Source organism: Salvelinus fontinalis, chromosome 5 (genome assembly GCF_029448725.1).
Source record: "Salvelinus fontinalis isolate EN_2023a chromosome 5, ASM2944872v1, whole genome shotgun sequence".
Lineage (NCBI taxonomy): Eukaryota > Metazoa > Chordata > Actinopteri > Salmoniformes > Salmonidae > Salvelinus > Salvelinus fontinalis.
Window position 1 is genome coordinate 37,157,517 of NC_074669.1, and position 17,409 is coordinate 37,174,925.

Sequence of the window (17,409 nt, forward strand, 5' to 3'; positions counted from 1 at the left end):
TAAGAGAGGTATGTATTGAGTGTGTGAAAATATCAACTAAGTTTACAATGTGTGTCAGAGGCCAACCTCTCTTTCACCCCCATCTGGACGACTGACTGGCTCAATCCACACAACACACACTTCCTGTAGCATGAGGACCTGTCAGATAGGGCCTCCCCTCATTACTAACCCCCAGACCACAATGCTATGTTGACACACAACACACTGACACTCTCAGACATAGAGGTTCATGGATAGTGATGGGGTAGGTTAGACATACCTGTGGATGTATATGTCATGGATCTCAATCTCACCCGGAGGATACTCTGCGTCTGGCTCTGGACCATAGCATGCTGGGTGAATGTTCTGGGGCAGGGGACCAGGCCTGGGGATGGGGCTGTCCCTCATCTGTCAAAGAAAGGTATGACATTGGAGCACCTGTTTTATCTTAAACAACAAATCAATAACAATAGTAAACTGTCCACCAGTATGTACAATATCTGAAATAGTGTCACTGTCAGAGCTACACAAATCAAGGCAATAATGTTGATCCTCTCACAGATGTCGCTTGTTCTCTGCTGAGGATTTATGCCAATTTTTCTGTTAAACACTGATATGACATGTTCACAAACAAGTGCATCAGTAGACTAAAGGAAAATACCACTCCAAAACAATATTTTGGTATTTGTTTCATTAGTCCACTGTTGATAAAGTACCAAAACGTTTTGCATGTCAGCAATCAAGTTTTCAAAATATAGAACTTTCAAAATACAGAAAGTGTCACAGTCTACCACAGAAAACGCATCATACTGTGACACTTTCTGTATTTTGAAAGTTCTATATCTTGAAAACTTGATTGCTGACATGCAAAACGTTTTCAACAGTGGACCAATAAAACAAATGCCAAAATGATCGTTTTTGAGTACTATTTTCCTTTAACGACCTGGGATTCTATGTTAAAGTGTTATACTAAGTGTTATACATTATATGCATAATGTTTATGAATGTATATTTCATGAAACCCATCCTATCGGTATGCACTACACTCCATAACAGATGTTCTACTGTTGGCGGATGATGCAGATCCAAAGTGTTTTACCAGGACACAGTATGACTTCACCTGTTTCTGGGAGATGCCAGACAACAAGTCTTATGACTTCTTCTATAGTAACGATGAGTATGTTCAGTGTATTCTGGTTATTTACAAAACAACAATATTTTCAGCAAGAAATTAAATACACTAACAGTTGAAGTGGACCTGACATACACTCCAGTCTGCCAGTCACCGATGCCAGTCATATTCTCTCTGTCTGTTCAGTCGGGAGGAGAAGAGGTGTAATCTGATTCTACAGAGGACAGAGGAGGGGCAAATCCTCCATGTCTGCTCCTTCCCCCCCTCTGATGTCTTCCTGTTCACCTTCACACACATCAGAGTGATGGAGAGCAGCTCCAACTACACACTATATGCACGCACTGTCAGCGTCGAGGACCAGGGTGAGAGAGAGAGAGAGAGAGAGAGAGAGAGAGAGAGAGAGAGAGAGAGAGAGAGAGAGAGAGAGAGAGAGAGAGAGAGAGAGAGATAGAGAGAGAGAGAATGCAAATTTTAGTTGTTTGAAATCTAAAGTTCTTACTTTCCCGTAATGGCATATCCTCTCTGCTTCATTCTTTATTCTCTCTTATTTCTCCTCCGCCTCTCCTCAGTTCTCCTGGACCCCCCTGTGAATGTATCCCTTCACCCGACAGGGCAGACTGGGCAGTTCCAGGTGGCGTGGCACACACCCAGAGAGTGGGAGAACAACATGCAGTATGGGATACGTTACTCTTCCCAGAGCCTGAGGGAGAGAACGGAACTGGTAGGCCTACTGAAACACGAAATCAACACCAATTCAAACAGTCAGATTAGCTGCTAGGGGAAAAAGACAGATGAACGGTTGGTAAAAAAATCTATCATGACTGGGACATTCACTATTAGTTTGTCTACTCAACTTGATAGTTGGCTACAGGGCATCCATTTGTGTCAGAAAGTCCTCATCACCCAAACCCCATGCTGGTGTAGAACTCCTATGATTTCTGTACCCTCCCTGTCCCCAGATAAAGCCAGTGAGGTCCCAAATCCACAGCCTGGTCTCTCTGGCGCCAGGGGAGGTGGTCAGCGTCCAGCTGAGGGTCAAACCCAACGGCTACAGCGAGAAAGAGACCAGCGGTCATTGGAGCGACTGGTCGGTCACCAAAACTGCCATGGTTCCCCAGAGTGCAGGTCTGTGGTAGTATTGCTGTAAATGTGGCATAGAGAAACTAAATATGGTCACTTTACATTACTGAGTTAGGTGATCGAGTTTTACTATAATTTTTCCCCAGCTGATATCTCATTGTTGTGCCACACTTCTGACCTGCAAAACATCACCTGCCAATGGAATGGGCAGGCCTACAGAGATGATACTTACACCATATACTACAAGCTGGGACCCAGGTATTAACAAATTCATTTCTCCAATGAGCTTCCTGGAAAACCCTCCTCAGAGTCATCTAAATGTAGTTTTACAGCCAAAACATGATCATTGGCTATTTAACCTCTCTTGTTGTGTATTCTCTGCAGTGAACGTGAGGGCTGGAGAGAGTGTATGCAGAATGAGAACATCTCCTACCGTTGCAGTTTCCATGGAGCAGAGTCCAGTGAGATACGGGTCAAACTCAGCGCTGGTCCTGCTACTCCCAGGCGGACCTTCTACACTGAGCCTTTCAGACTCAACAACAGCAGTGAGTCACACTGATAAAATACCAACTGGCAGCTGTGAAATCCTCCCTTCATTTAAAAAGGAGGCCAAAGTCTACCGGTATACTACGTTTCCATTGAGTAAAAAATGGAAAGTGGTCGAGTCTAGCATGCCTCTTACTGTATTGCTGACAATGAAGTAAGATATTGATAGTCATCTGTAACAGACAGTACACTCTGTATTGCTGGACATGCACTAATCATCTCTGCAAAACTCCTGTTATGTCTCTCTCTCCTCTCCCTATGTTGCGGTCAGTTCAAACAGCCCCTCCTGGGAGGCTGAGGGGACAATGGGAGAAGGGCAGGCTGTGTCTGAAATGGGACACCCCCCTATTGGCCCTGTCTGTCCACCTGATGTACCAGCACCGCTACCAGCCTCGAGAGGAGACTGTCTGGAAGGTACAGTATTATCTAAATGATCTTCTTCTGTTTACTTCATTCTGTTGTGTGGTAGAACCCTGCCTCTGTCCTTATCGCATGTAAACAGAGAACTACATGTTTTGTCACGAGTTTGTATTTTGCAGTACAGTACACATACCAATCACCCACCAATAACTGGGTGCAATTGTGTGTGTTGTCCTCTCTCTCCAGCTGGTGATCCTGCAGGGCCCAGAGACCAGTACTTGTCTGGACATTCAGACTGGAGTTCAGTACTACATCCAGGTCAGAGCCAGACCCAACGGGTCAGTCTACGCTGGCTACTGGAGCGACTGGTCACCCCGACTCACTGTGGACACGCCCTCCGACATAGGTACAGTAAAGCAATCACTTATTATGTTTCACTTCTGGAGATATCCTCCTTCTCAAACTCTTCTAGAATTCTTTAATGTAACTCAACAGGTGCCCTCATCTCCTGCATCCCTCTCATGGTGCTCGTTGTATCAGTCGTCTTTATCTCCATGTTCTCCAGGTATCTCAGGTAAAAATGCATTAAAAAAAAAAAAATTCATAATAAAATCTGTTTTACCATGAATGTATTCTTACCACCCTATTCATGGACACGTGTACTGAAAAATGTTATCTTCTTCCACCAGTAAGCTCAAACAGTATCTGTGGCCACCAGTCCCTAACCTTGACAAAGTACTCCACGGCTTCCTGACAGATATCAACGGACAGACTTGGGTAAAAACGTAATTCATTACAGTACACCGTGGATTAACGGACCTAGGTCAATTGAAAGGATCAAGTTTTAACAATGAAATGTGTTCAATATGCAACACATTTCGTTTATCATTGTGTGCACGCATTGGAAACCATTGGATCTGAGTATGTCTGTACGCTCCTGTGTTACCTCCATAGGACCCTCCCTTCAACATCAAGCAGTGTTCAGAGGAGACCGCAGCCTGTGTCGTGGAAATCATGTCTGAGAGGGAGGCTCCAGGCAGAGGGATGCTTCCCAGGGAGTCCCCCTTACTACTCTCCCCAGAACAAGGCACTTCAGGCGGGGAGGAGGAGAGCCTGCCTACCCTGGTCCTGGAGGTCAGTCCGGAGTACGTGACCCTGACCATGGATGACGTCATCCCCCGTCTCGGAGGGAACGAGTACGTGTACGATGGGGAGGTGGGGGCGGAGTCTCCGAGTCTGGGGGTGGGGGGAGAGGGGGTGCTCCAGGTGAGGTGTCACTGCTCCTTTACTAGGTCCTCCAGCTTCCCATCATCCTCCAGTACCACGGACATCCACAACCACTCCTACCTACTGCTGGCCGAGCACCCCATAGAGAGACTGGACTATCCAGGGCAGCAGGGCGCCCCCCAGGGCTGCAGGGTCTATGTCAACCTGGAGGGCACAAGCTCAGCAAACACAAATGCCTGATTGGCACTCTGGCACAGCACAACACAACAAGGGCACACAAATTCATGAAAAAGACATGGGAAAAATAGATGAAACCAAGTACAAAATACAAGGGGGAGGCTTTAAATATCAAATGTGCTATTCTCAAAACAAGGATATATTTAGGATACTTTGCACAATGCTGGATGAAATATCTTAATGTGTCTAGGAAAATGTAAGACACAGCTCAAGTGTGCTTGTGGATATAAAAGGGACTTCAGACAGTTACAAAACGTCAACCCAATATCCATTACATCACTAATAAAACAGGTCATTGAATATGTCATTCATTTGTAGCATGTACAGTACATTGTAAAAAGGTGTGACTATTATTATAGATTTAGTTTGGGATTTGTGGGATAACATGCCAGGTGTACCCAAATCTGGACGGACTTTGATATTTTCCTTGGACATACTATAAATATATATCTATTTTTCTTGTCTTATGCCTAGCTGTACAGTATATGTCTATCGTTATATTTTCACCCTACAAACTATGCTATCTTCATTCGAGCCATGTCTGGAAAGCCGTACCTGTGCAAGTAATGTGTTCAAGTAATGTATTCATGAGTACATGAAGAATGGAAAAGTAAGCCTACAAGTATTGTTAAATATCTTTATGACATTTGTATATTCAAACAAAAAGAATACAGACAATCATAAAACAAACAAAAGCAACATTAAAAGGTTTGAATAAGGATAAATGAGGAAAGTCAAATGGCTAACTCTGATGAGGAACTCTAGTTCTCCCTCCAACACAATGAGTTGAAGCCAGATCTAAATTTCCTTCCAAAAGTTTGTAACAAGGGTAATTTTCAGCAAACACACACAAAGCCAATTAAGTCATGATCTCTTGTGTGCTTGGATTAAAACATAATTCTATAATAAAATACGATGCAGTTTCCCTTTCAAATGCTTCCAAAAACGAATGGTGCTGACAACAATGACAACATTCAAATCAAATCAAGTTTATTTTATATAGCCCTTCGTACATCAGCTAATATCTCGAAGTGCTGTACAGAAACCCAGCCTAAAACCCCAAACAGCAAGCAATGCAGGTGTAGAAGCACGGTGGTTAGGAAAAACTCCCTAGAAAGGCCAAAACCTAGGAAGAAACCTAGAGAGTAACCAGGCTATGAGGGGTGGCCAGTCCTCTTCTGGCTGTGCCGGGTGGAGATTATAACAGAACATGGCCAAGATGTTCAAAATGTTCATAAGTGACAAGCATGGTCAAATAATAATCAGGAATAAATGTCAGTTGGCTTTTCATAGCCGATCATTAAGAGTTGAAAACAGCAGGTCTGGGACAGGTAGGGGTTCCATAACCGCAGGCAGAACAGTTGAAACTGGAATAGCAGCAAGGCCAAGTGGACTGGGGACAGCAAGGAGTCATCATGCCCGGTAGTCCTGACGTATGGTCCTAGGGCTTAGGTTCTCCAAGAGAGAGAGAAAGAGAGAAGGAGAGAATTAGAGAGAGCATACTTAAATTCACACAGGACACTGGATAAGACAGGAGAAGTACTCCAGATATAACCAACTGACCCTAGCCCCCCGACACATAAACTACTGCGGCATAAATACTGGAGGCTGAGACAGGAGGGGTCAGGAGACACTGTGGCCCCATCCGATGGGCCCCATCCGACATTGAAAAGCATTCGTAAAATAAATATTAAAAACAGAGGATCCTTGTCCTAAAACAAAACCCCTGCCTCTCAGAAGACAGCATCAAACCAAACTGTGGGCCTCTAAAAGAGCCACCATATCACCTTGTATATATGGTCAGATTCGTGGACACAGCCAGGGGTGTCTGTGGGATTCATGATCCCAGTCCTGAGTGGTACAGTAGTATTGGCTGTGGTCAAGGGCAGGCATGGGACTATGTGGTCCAACGGTGGACATGGAGAGTTTCAGTGTGAGAGAGGGATCTTGGTTCTCACAAAACAGTACATCAATCAATTGACCGGACAGAGATAGTCCTGATAGAGCCAGTTTCCTTTCCCTACCTGGCTCAGGAACTGAGATACTTACAGTTTAATGCTTGACTGCAACTGAAACCTGGTGATACTGCAGCTCTCCCGAACTGAGAATTTTTTTTTGTTACGTTAGGACCAATCTTGTCAGAAAACACAGGGTGGACCCCTGCCTGGACCCCTGGTGGATTCTCTGTTGCCCTTGCGTGCGTAGAGCACATCGTCCTGGCTGACGTCGAGTCTGACCCGCTGTAGTACGTCTAGATGGCTGGCCTCCAGCAGCAGCAGACAACACGCCCTCAGGTGCTGACACACCTCAGGTGCTGACCCTCGGACACACTGATGGGCTGCAGGCCCTCCACACGACACAACGCCTGGTGCTGCACTAACACCTAGAGGGAGGGTGGAGGACAGTGGCCTTTAGATAAGGGAATCTCGGGAAAAATTCACAATGCAAGTAAAAGAGGGAAAGATATGTGTTGAGCAAGAGCTGTAGTAAATCAATGTTGACCTCAGTAGGGTCTACACCTGTTGGAAGGTGGCCGCCTCCAATCCCAGCCGCCTGAACTCAGCGATGACCGCCCTCAGGAAGAGCTGCTCCTACACCAATGCACACCTAACACACATAGATTTCACATAGATCGACAGCTCTCTGGGCCAATGGGAACTAATTGACAGCTCTGTGGGCCAATGGGGTTTATCTTACCTGATGGCTTTGAGGTAACAGAAGGAGAACTTCTCATCCAGGGCCACCATCACATGATGCCCACCATTCCTGTGGAGGACGGGAGAGGGACAGCGGTCAGAGACAGACACACCACTCACCGATAGGTACTGCCAAATAGAACACTTCACAGTATCACTAGCAGACCTTTCCAATTCATGGTTCCAATCGATTACATTAACTGATCAATTAAGAGGCAGGAAGAAAAAAAAACAGAAGGACTGGAACGCAGTTGTGCACCCCTTGGGATGGATAATAAAATGACAAAAAAGGCCTACCTTTCTGGAGATGAGCTGCAGAGCATCCTCCTCAAAGGCCTTGAACTTGTTCAGTCTGGACGTGATGATCTGCTGCAGCTGTACACGGCTGGAACGACATCCTGGTCAGGCCCTGGACGCACAAACAGAGAGAGAGACACACACACACACACACACACACACACACACACACACACACACACACACACACACACACACACACACACACACACACACACACACACACACACACACACACACACACACACACACACACACACACACACACACACACACACACACATACACACAGTTTTAAACACTGTAAGATGCGGTTAAACACACTCAAACACTTTCATCCACACTGCACACACCATTAGAGTTGCAAGAATGCAAAATTACATTTCATAAGCAACACAGAAACAGAATATATAAAGTTGAAGACCTTTCAGAAGCTCATTAGTAAGCTCCTTAGTAAGTACAAATGCAATGAAAGTAGAGGTGATTGAGAGCCTAGACACACTAGTAGAACAGCGCCCTCATGTGGTGGTGGACGTGACGCCTCTTTGGCCAATCAAACAGGTTGTATATGATGGTCTGCTTCCTAAGGAGTGTAACACAGGGTCAGTCATAGAAATGGAATGACTAGAACAAGCATCCCCATTCAAGTCAATGATGTGTAATTATATTGCAATGGGTCCAAGAAATATGTAGAGTAGAAATAATGAGACAAATATAGAATGGGAACAATCCTCTATCTTGATATCTATCATCGGCATCTCCCACTTGGGGTCAACGATGGTTACAACCAAAAAGTCATTCTCCTATCCTTACAGAGTTGAGACAGAGTCTCAGCCAATAGCACTGTGGTCTCCTTCTTGGGGGCGGGGTTACTGAAACTCTTTTCCAATAGGGCTGCAGTGTGGTCAGCGGTCGCCTTCTGGTCAGTTTCTGGAGGAGGAGACCCAATCAGGACTTGCACTGATACACTAAATATATAAAAAGTATGTGGACACCCCTTCAAATTAGTTATTTTTTATATAATTTGGCTATTTCAGCCACACCCGTTGCTGACAGGTGTATGAATTCCAGCTCACAGACATGCAATCTCCATAGACAAACATTGGAAGTAGAATGGCATTACTGAAGAGCAGTGACTTTCAACATGGCACCGTCATAGGGTGGCACCTTCCCATCAAGTCAGTTTATCAAATTTCTGCCCTACTAGAGCTGCCACGGTCAACTGTAAGTGATGTTATTGTGAAGTGGAAACGTAGAGTGGTAGGCCACACAAGCTCACAGAACGGGACCGCCGATTGCTGAAGCGTATAAAAATCGTCTGTCCTCGGTTGCAACACTCACTACTGAGTTCCAAACTGCCTCTGGAAGCAACGTCAGCACAAAAACTGTTCGTCAAGAGTTTCATGAAATGGGTTTCCGTGGCCGAGGGACAAATCTGGGTTAGGCGGAAGCCAGGATAACGCTACCTGCCTGAATGCATAGTGCCAACTGTGAAGTTTGGTGGAGGAGGAATAATAGTCTGGGGCTGTTTTTCAGGGTTCGGGTTAGGCCCCTTAGTTCCAGTGAAGGGAAATCTTAATGCTACAGCATACAATGGCATTCTAGATGATTCTGTGCTTCCACCTTTGTGGCAACAGTTTGGGGATGCCCTTTCCTGTTTTAGCATGATAATGCCCCATGCACAAAGCGAGGTCCATACAGAAATGGTTTGTCGAGATCGGTGTGGAAGAACTTGACTGGCCTGCACAGAGCCCTGACCTCAACCCCATCAAACTACTTTGGGATGAATTGGAACGCCGACTGCGAACCAGGCCTAATCGCCCAACCTCACTAATGCTCTTGTGGCTGAATGGAAGCAAGTCCCCGCAGCAATGTTCCAACATATAGTGGAATGTCTTCCCAGAAGAGTGGAATCTGTTATAGCAGCAAAGGGGGGACCAACATCATATTAATGCCCATGATTTTGGAATTAGATGTTCGACAAGCAGGTGTCCACATATTTTTGATCATGTAGTGTAGTTCCTCACGGAATTACGTTTCAGTGGACACGCCGCTCTGCTGGGATACGGATGTAAAAATCCCTCAAAATCTGCCACTGGTGCCCATACAAATTAGCCCCAAGATTGCCTTGTTAAATCTTGTTCGTTCTCTTATATTTAACACCATGACTGGTTTCTCATTAGCTGGGAATGTTGCTTGAAATGTTTGATACAACACACTTTGGTGATATTGTGATTTTGTAATAGACTGTCATAGACCCAATTAAAAAAGTTAACATTGGCCGTTGATTATATAAAAATTTTTACATGGTGGGGTTGCAAAACATTTTTGAACTCAAAACGGTGCCGCGGACATGCAGATAGTTCATTAGCACAGGTACACGTCTGTCGGTTTTCCGTGCTGTAACCTGGAAATATGTGGGAACCCTCAAATCCTCAGACCCCTTGTGAGACCATATGCTGACACATGCACATTTGTGGCCTGCTGGAGGTCATTTTGCAGGGCTCTGGCAGTGCACCTCCTTGCACAAAGGCGGAGGTAGCGGTCCTGCTGCTGGGTTGTTGCCCTCCTACGGCCTCCTCCAAGTCTCCTGATGTACTGGCCTGTCTCCTGGTAGCGCCTGCATGCTCTGGACACTACGCTGACAGACACAGCAAACCTTTTTGCCACAGTTCGCATTGATGTGCCATCCTGGATGAACTGCACTACCTGAGCCACTTGTGTGGGTTGTAGACTCCGTCTCATGCTACCACTTGAGTGAGAGCACCGCCAGCATTCAAAAGTGACCAAAACATCAGCCAGGAAGCATAGGAACTGAGAAGTGGTCTGTGGTCACCACCTGCAGAATCACTCCTGTTTTGGGGGGTGTCTTGCTAATTGCCTATAATTTCCACCTTTTGTCTATTCCATTTGCACAACAGCATGTGAAATTTATTGTCAATCAGTGTTGCTTCCTAAGTGGACAGTTTGATTTCACAGAAGTGTGATTGACTTGGAGTTACATTGTGTTGTTTAAGTGTTCCCTTTATTTTTTTGAGCAGTGTATATATTCATGAAAAACAGTGTTCTGTTGTTGAACGACAACAAACACTTAATTGAATAATCCCTACTGCTGACCAATCACCAATGAAGGACGTAGACTTCGGCTACTGAACTGTGACAAGCATCAAGAGAAAATGTGTGCAGAACAACAACAAAAATCTCTTATTAAACTTTTCAAATTGTACAAACATATACGGAAGTTGAATTACACATTCAAATACATGTTTAGCAAATGACATATCCAAGCACACAGGATTAAGAAAAGGAAATAGAAAAAAAATATATATAGATATATTTATATATAGCTAGCATGCTAACCTTATTTAGCCAGCTAATGTTATTTGTTGTTACTACACCTTATTCAAAATATTAGCCAGCTTGCTACAGTTGGTTCTGGAGCTGGATTAAGCATTTAGGGAAATGTTCACCAGATGGATAAGGGAAACCAGTATCTTTGACTTTGCCATCTATTGTTATATCCAAAGTCCTGGCATATTTCATAAATTGCGGCTCCGAATCCGCCATAGAAATAGAAAAAGTAATATGGAAAGCCTAACTATTGAACGATTTGGATTAGTGTCGCGTTGTTCTACATTGTAATGGACACGGTGGTAGGCTGCTGGCAGGCTATTCAGCTGCGCTATAGCAGTGACAAGTCAGCCTGTGCGCATGTCATGGTTCTCACAGCTAGGGGAAGTCAAATCATAGGCTACAATGACTTTGCATCATGATGCACTCCGCAAATGATATGTAAAACCACCCAGTTTATAATACAGGATAAACACTTGTGATTTCGAGCTGCACCAATAAAAAGCAGTGAAGCATGGTCAAAACCATTCATCTTGGGGTGGTGGGGGGAACAGGGTTCCAAAATGCAATCATGTTACATGCAAGTTTACCATTTATAAAATGGTCTTATACACTCAGTGTACAAAACATTAAGAACACCTTCCTAATATTGAGTTAGGCACCTGGTCAGTCTATAGTGTGGAAAGAAAAGGTGTTCTTAAAAAACAAAATTCTACACTTAGTGTATATAAACTCAGCAAAAAAAGAAACGTCCTCTCACTGTCAACTGCACTTATTTTCAGCAAACTTAACATGTGTAAATATTTATATGAACATAAGATTCAACAACTGAGACATAAACTGAACAAGTTCCACAGACAAAACTGCGACTTGTCAGTGAAGAGCACTTTTTGCCAGTCTGTCTGGTCCAGCGATGGTGGGTTTGTGCCCATAGGCGACATTGTTGCCGGTGATGTCTGGTGAAGACCTGCCTTACAACAGGCCTACTGGTGTAACTCGGGCAGTTGTTGTTGCCATCCTGTACCTGTCCCGCAGGTGTGATGTTCAGATGTACTGATCCTGTACTACAGGTGTTACAAGTGGTTTGCCACTGCGAGGACGATCAGCTGTCCACCCTGTCTCTCTGTAGCACTGTCTTAGGCGTCTCACAGTACGGACATTGCAATGTATTGCCCTGGCCACATTTGCAGTCCTCATGCCTCCTTGCAGCATGCCTAAGTCACGTTCACGCAGATGAGCAGGGACTCTGGGCATCTTTCTTTTGGTGTTTTTCAGAGTACGTGGAAAGGCCTCTTTAGTGTCCTAAGTTTTCATAACTGTGTAACTGTGACCTAATTGTTTATACTTTATTGAACAAGCATGGGAAACAGTGTTTAAACCCTTTACAATGAAGATATATGAAGTTATTTGGATTTTTACGATTTATCTTTGAAAGACAGTGTCCTGAAAAAGGGACATTTCTTTTTTTTGCTGAGTTTATATAATTTCTCGCTGGTATGAAAGATAGCGTCAGGGCTTTTAACAAACTTCCCTGGACAGAAAATACTATTGTCAATATGCGCTAACTAGCTAGCTGCCATCCTCACAAAGAGACGGGAACTCATTTCTGAGTAAATGGCTAAATTGATCAAATTCCAAGCAGTTTAAAATAAATAAAAGACAGGACAAATAATAGAGCTAAATCAAGATGCACATATAATGTAACCACAGGGCTCCTGAGTGGCGCAGCGGTCTAAGGCACTGCATCTCAGTGCAAGAGGCATCACTACAGTCCCTGGTTTGATTCCAGGCCGTATCACACCCGGCCATGATTGGCCCAGTGTCGTCCGGGGTAGGCCGTCATTGTAAATAAGAATTTGTTCTTAACTGACTTGCCTAGTTAAATAAACTTTAAAAAAAATAGTTATCCTTAACACGTAGTTAGTTACCTTACACGAGAAAATTGCGTGTTTGGCATGTGACTGAAAAGTTTCATCCAATGAACGCCTTCGCAATCTGCCCCGGAAGTGTAAATTGTTGCACCGGAAGATATACTGTAAAAATGCGAATTCGTTTCGCAAGGGAAAAACATTTTCATTCAGTTTTGAGCTGTGAAGATGGCAAATAGGACTGTTAAAGATGCCAACAGTATACATGGAACAAATCCACAATATTTGGTGGAGAAAATTATTCGTACTCGAATCTATGAATCAAAATACTGGAAAGAAGAATGCTTTGGACTGACGGGTGAGTTGTGGCCATAAAGAATAATAGAGGCCCTGTGTGGCCAAAATGACTTTTTAGCATGGGCCGCGCCATTGCGGGCTTCCACTATTTTAAAGGAGTCAAAGTATTCAACCGGGTGGGGATTCCTATGGGTTGTAGCCTCAATGCCACTGTCCATAGACGCAATAATGCCACAGATATAAGACGAGTCCTCTGAGTCCTCTATCTATCTCTATGGTGTTAACTAGCTAACGCTAGTTAGCTTGAAATACAAATACCACAAATGTAAACACTACTAGGAAGTGCGCTAGCTAGCATCTAGTCAATTTTACCCTGTTACATTTAGTTAGTTACTCTCAATTGAGGTTTATGCACATCAGAAGTACTAGCTAGCGAACTATGCCTGGTCCATATTGATTCTTTCTCCTCACTGGTTTCTCTCTGATCAACAGCTGAGCTTGTCGTTGACAAAGCCATGGCGCTGAAGTTTGTCGGTGGCGTTTATGGCGGAAATATCAAACCTACACCGTTCCTGTGTCTCACTCTGAAGATGCTGCAGATCCAGCCAGAGAAAGACATCATTGTAGAATTCATCAAAAACGAGGATTTCAAGTAAGATGTGGCTTTCAAGCAGGTTGTAGTATAAGAAGCCTTTCTGTGTTTCGTTTTTTAAAACTTTTAATTTATCACTATCTTCTAACTCCCAACTTGACAAATATGATTTTTAAAAATCGGAACCTAAATACCTTACACGCGTCACTGTGATGGTTTCCACACCATAGATATGTCCGCTTGCTTGGCGCCATGTACATGAGGTTGACTGGGACTTCAGTGGATTGCTATAAATACCTGGAACCGCTGTACAACGACTACAGAAAAATCAAGAGTCAGAACCGAAATGGGGGTGAGTCCTTACGTTTACGCGTATCATGGAATGATTACACAATGCCGAAATGGTCTACTTTTGATTTAAATGGCACTTTCTCCCCTCACCCTCTGTTTCAGAGTTTGAGCTGCAACACGTTGATGAGTTTATTGATGAACTGCTACACTCCGAGAGAATGTGTGACATCATCCTTCCCAGGCTTCAGGTAAGTCTTCTACCCGTGTACGTGCTCACGTGCGTTGTTTCACTGACCTAGATCACTGATTGTGTGTGTGTGTTGACTACAGAAAAGGCAGGTTCTTGAGGAGGCGGAGCTGTTAGACACACGCATCAGTGCCCTGGAAGAAGACCTGGATGAGGTGGAGACCAGCGACGAGGAAGATGAGGAAGAGGAGAAGGTAGTAGTCTTAACTTTATCCCCCTATCCACCAATAACCTGCATAAGCGAACTGTAAAGCTGCGTAAACCTACACTGGTGTAGTGGGTGGAGGAATTCTGTTTCACTGTCCATGTCTGTCTCTTGTCTACCTGTCTGTTCAAATGTCTACAGACAGAGAGAGTTCAGACCCCAGAGCCCCACAGGCGGAGTTACCGAGACAACGATCGGCCTCGCCGCTCGCCCTCTCCACGCTACAGACGCAGCAGTCGTTCACCCAGACGGTAACTAACCAGCAATGCATGTATCTCAGTTTATAGTAGGGATGTAATGAATGTTTACGATACGAGTGCATCGATCCGCGAGACCCCTAACCGATCCAATTCTAGCATGCGTCAGTCATAAAATCGCTTCCTTTTTTTTTTTTTTTTTGCTCATTACTTTCTTTCTACCTTCTGAAAATAACTCATCTTTTGTGACAACTTATGTCATTTTTAGAAATCTTGGGAAACGTTAATAACTTCATAATGAGGACCACAATCACGTTGTGAACCGCACTGCATGACCAAAAATGGAGAGAAGAGAAGCTCCGTAAAAACTTCCAAATGTTTAATACCTTTCGGGTTTTTTTAGACTGGGAAGAAATCCGAAGTTGTGCTATACACTGAGTGTACAAAACATTCGGAACACCTTCTTAATATTGAGTTGCATCCCCTTTTGACCTCAGAACAGTTTCAATTAGTTGAGGCATGGACTCTACGAGATATCGAAAACATTCCATAGGGATGCTGGCCCATGTTGACTCCAATGCGTTTCAAAGTTGTCAAATTTGGCTGGATGTTCATTGGGTGGTGGACCATCCTTGATACACACAGGAAACTGTTGACTGTGAAAAACCCAGCGGCGTTGTAGTTCTTGACACTCAAACGGGTACCCTTTCTAAGGCACTTAAATATTTTGTCTTGCCAATTCACCTATACACAATCCTAGTCTCTTCTTTAACCTATCTCCTCCCCTTCATCTACACTGATTGAAGTGGATTCATTGGCTATGTCATAGCTAATTTCTTAAGATAAATGTTGACACATTACTAGCTCAAACACTTGTCATTTTTGCAAAAATGTATTAATTAGCAGGTGGTAATTTAAGATCAAAAGTGTGGGGGCAAACATGCATGACCCCCCCCCCCCCTTATGGTTCAGTGTAGGTGCCGACATACACTAATAGATGTCTTGAAAGATTCCTAGTTCATAGTCATTTCCTATAACATCCTCGAACCACTAAAGATTGTGCATCCTTTTTATTCCGTCTAGGAGGAGCAGATCACCTAAGAGACGAAGGTATGTAGCCATGTTCTCTGCTGGATTTCTTATTTTCCTTTGTTTGAATTCCAAACTGATGGTATTGAATATAATAACACAGAACCTACTTGAAGTGTTTAATTTATACATGAACTGAGACTTCTTCACCGGGGTCCTGGTTACTTGCAAACAGTGCCCTGTATTAATGATGCCTGTATTGTTTGTCTCTCCTTTGCACACAGCCCATCCCCCAGACGAGAACGTCACCGCAGCAAAAGCCCCCGTCGCCACCGCTCCCGAGAGAGACGTCACCGCTCAAAGTCCCCAGGTATCATAGCAATGGCTACCATACCCGTCCTGCAACGCACAAGATTAACAAGTCAAACCAGTGTTTATATTTGTGATGTGTGACATATATATTTTCAGCTGTAATCATTAGACTTTAAGATGTTTGAAACAAAAGTTCCCCCTGCCCAGTCTGACCTCAAGCTGTCTCCATTTTGTCCCAGGGCATCACAGAAGCCACAGGCATCGCAGTCACTCCAAATCCCCAGAGAGGTGAGTGATGGAAGAAGAGAAAGACCCTCACCACTATACTAGTATCTGCAATATTTTTTTAAACGCTGCTCTGTGTTCATGGTGTAGTTGAGCTGTCTGAATAGCATCAAATGAAACATTTTAGTGAGTATATCACCAACTTTTGTTTTGCTTCATCTCTATTCAAGGAGTTCAAAAAAGAGCCACAAGAAGAGTCGAAGAGGAAACGTGTGATCCACTTTGTATTTTGTTCTCTTCGACAGTTCCCTTTTCTGACTTGTACAAATTTGGCCACATAAATGTCCATCTGTGTATGGAATCCCTTGTATTTTGTTTTCGAAAGTAATTGCATTTTAAGATATTTTCAGACCATGTTGCAGAAAGAACCAATCTCAATTTTATTTCTAACATCTGCAGCTCATATGGAACTGTCCACAACCCTATGCATCGGTGAATAAAGTTGCTTGGTGGTTTGAACATAGACTGAGAATGTCATGTCTGCACAGTCTCCTTGTATGAATTTTCTGGCCAAGCAGGTTAGGGACCATGGTAACAATGGTTGTTAATCCCAATTATATTAGTTTTAATAAAACCATTATTGAGAGCTGTTGTAAAAACAATTGGTAATGTGATGCGTCTCACTACAGAAGTGGGTAAATAGTTGCATTTTATTATGGATGGCTGTCATCGGTGCATGTAACAATGTCCTCATTTGAATGTGTGACTGGTTTGTGGTATGAGTTGCACCCTGAAAGTGTTAGCCACATTTATACAAATAAATAACTTATGTGCTTTTGACAAAACATTTGTCACAAATTGCTTAACAGTAACCCGGCAGGGACCAAAGACAATCGAAACAAGACACACAGTATGTCACCTTCAATTTGGTTAACCTTTTTGATTGGTTAATTTTACTCCTTGCTCTTATTTTTATGTTAAGTGTTTTGGATATTATAATAAATAAAAAAATCTCCTGGAGTCCAAGTCAAACCAAGATTTTATTTCTGAGCTCAGAGAGAATAACAGTTACAAAGCACAGTGTACAGCCAAGTCCAAAGCTTTGGGTGATATCACATATTTATTGTTCGTAGGCAGGACTCTGTTCCGTTTCTATATATACAAGGACACAGAATTACACTCCCACATCTTAACATTTTCCCCCTTCTCTGATCTTCCTCAAAATTTTTATACTCCTTCTA

General features: G+C 43.6%; 2 protein-coding genes across 2 annotated transcripts; both read left to right on the forward strand.

The window, feature by feature from the left end:
• Positions 1-199: 199 nt before the first annotated feature.
• LOC129855542 (thrombopoietin receptor-like) lies at positions 200-5,475 on the forward strand. The gene is made up of 12 exons (XM_055923317.1): positions 200-400; positions 1,036-1,156; positions 1,298-1,473; positions 1,681-1,832; positions 2,071-2,236; positions 2,338-2,449; positions 2,576-2,736; positions 3,009-3,151; positions 3,344-3,503; positions 3,593-3,671; positions 3,787-3,874; positions 4,052-5,475. The coding sequence occupies exons 1-12, from the start codon at positions 277-279 to the stop codon at positions 4,562-4,564; spliced, it is 1,995 nt and encodes a 664-aa protein (XP_055779292.1). The 5' UTR covers positions 200-276; the 3' UTR covers positions 4,565-5,475.
• A 7,442-nt stretch (positions 5,476-12,917) lies between these two features.
• Positions 12,918-16,687, forward strand: LOC129855543 (pre-mRNA-splicing factor 38A-like). Its single transcript, XM_055923318.1, has 10 exons — positions 12,918-13,131; positions 13,563-13,722; positions 13,893-14,014; positions 14,116-14,201; positions 14,284-14,394; positions 14,547-14,656; positions 15,686-15,712; positions 15,916-16,001; positions 16,183-16,231; positions 16,399-16,687. The coding sequence occupies exons 1-10, from the start codon at positions 13,002-13,004 to the stop codon at positions 16,442-16,444; spliced, it is 927 nt and encodes a 308-aa protein (XP_055779293.1). The 5' UTR covers positions 12,918-13,001; the 3' UTR covers positions 16,445-16,687.
• The last annotated feature ends 722 nt before the right edge of the window (positions 16,688-17,409 follow it).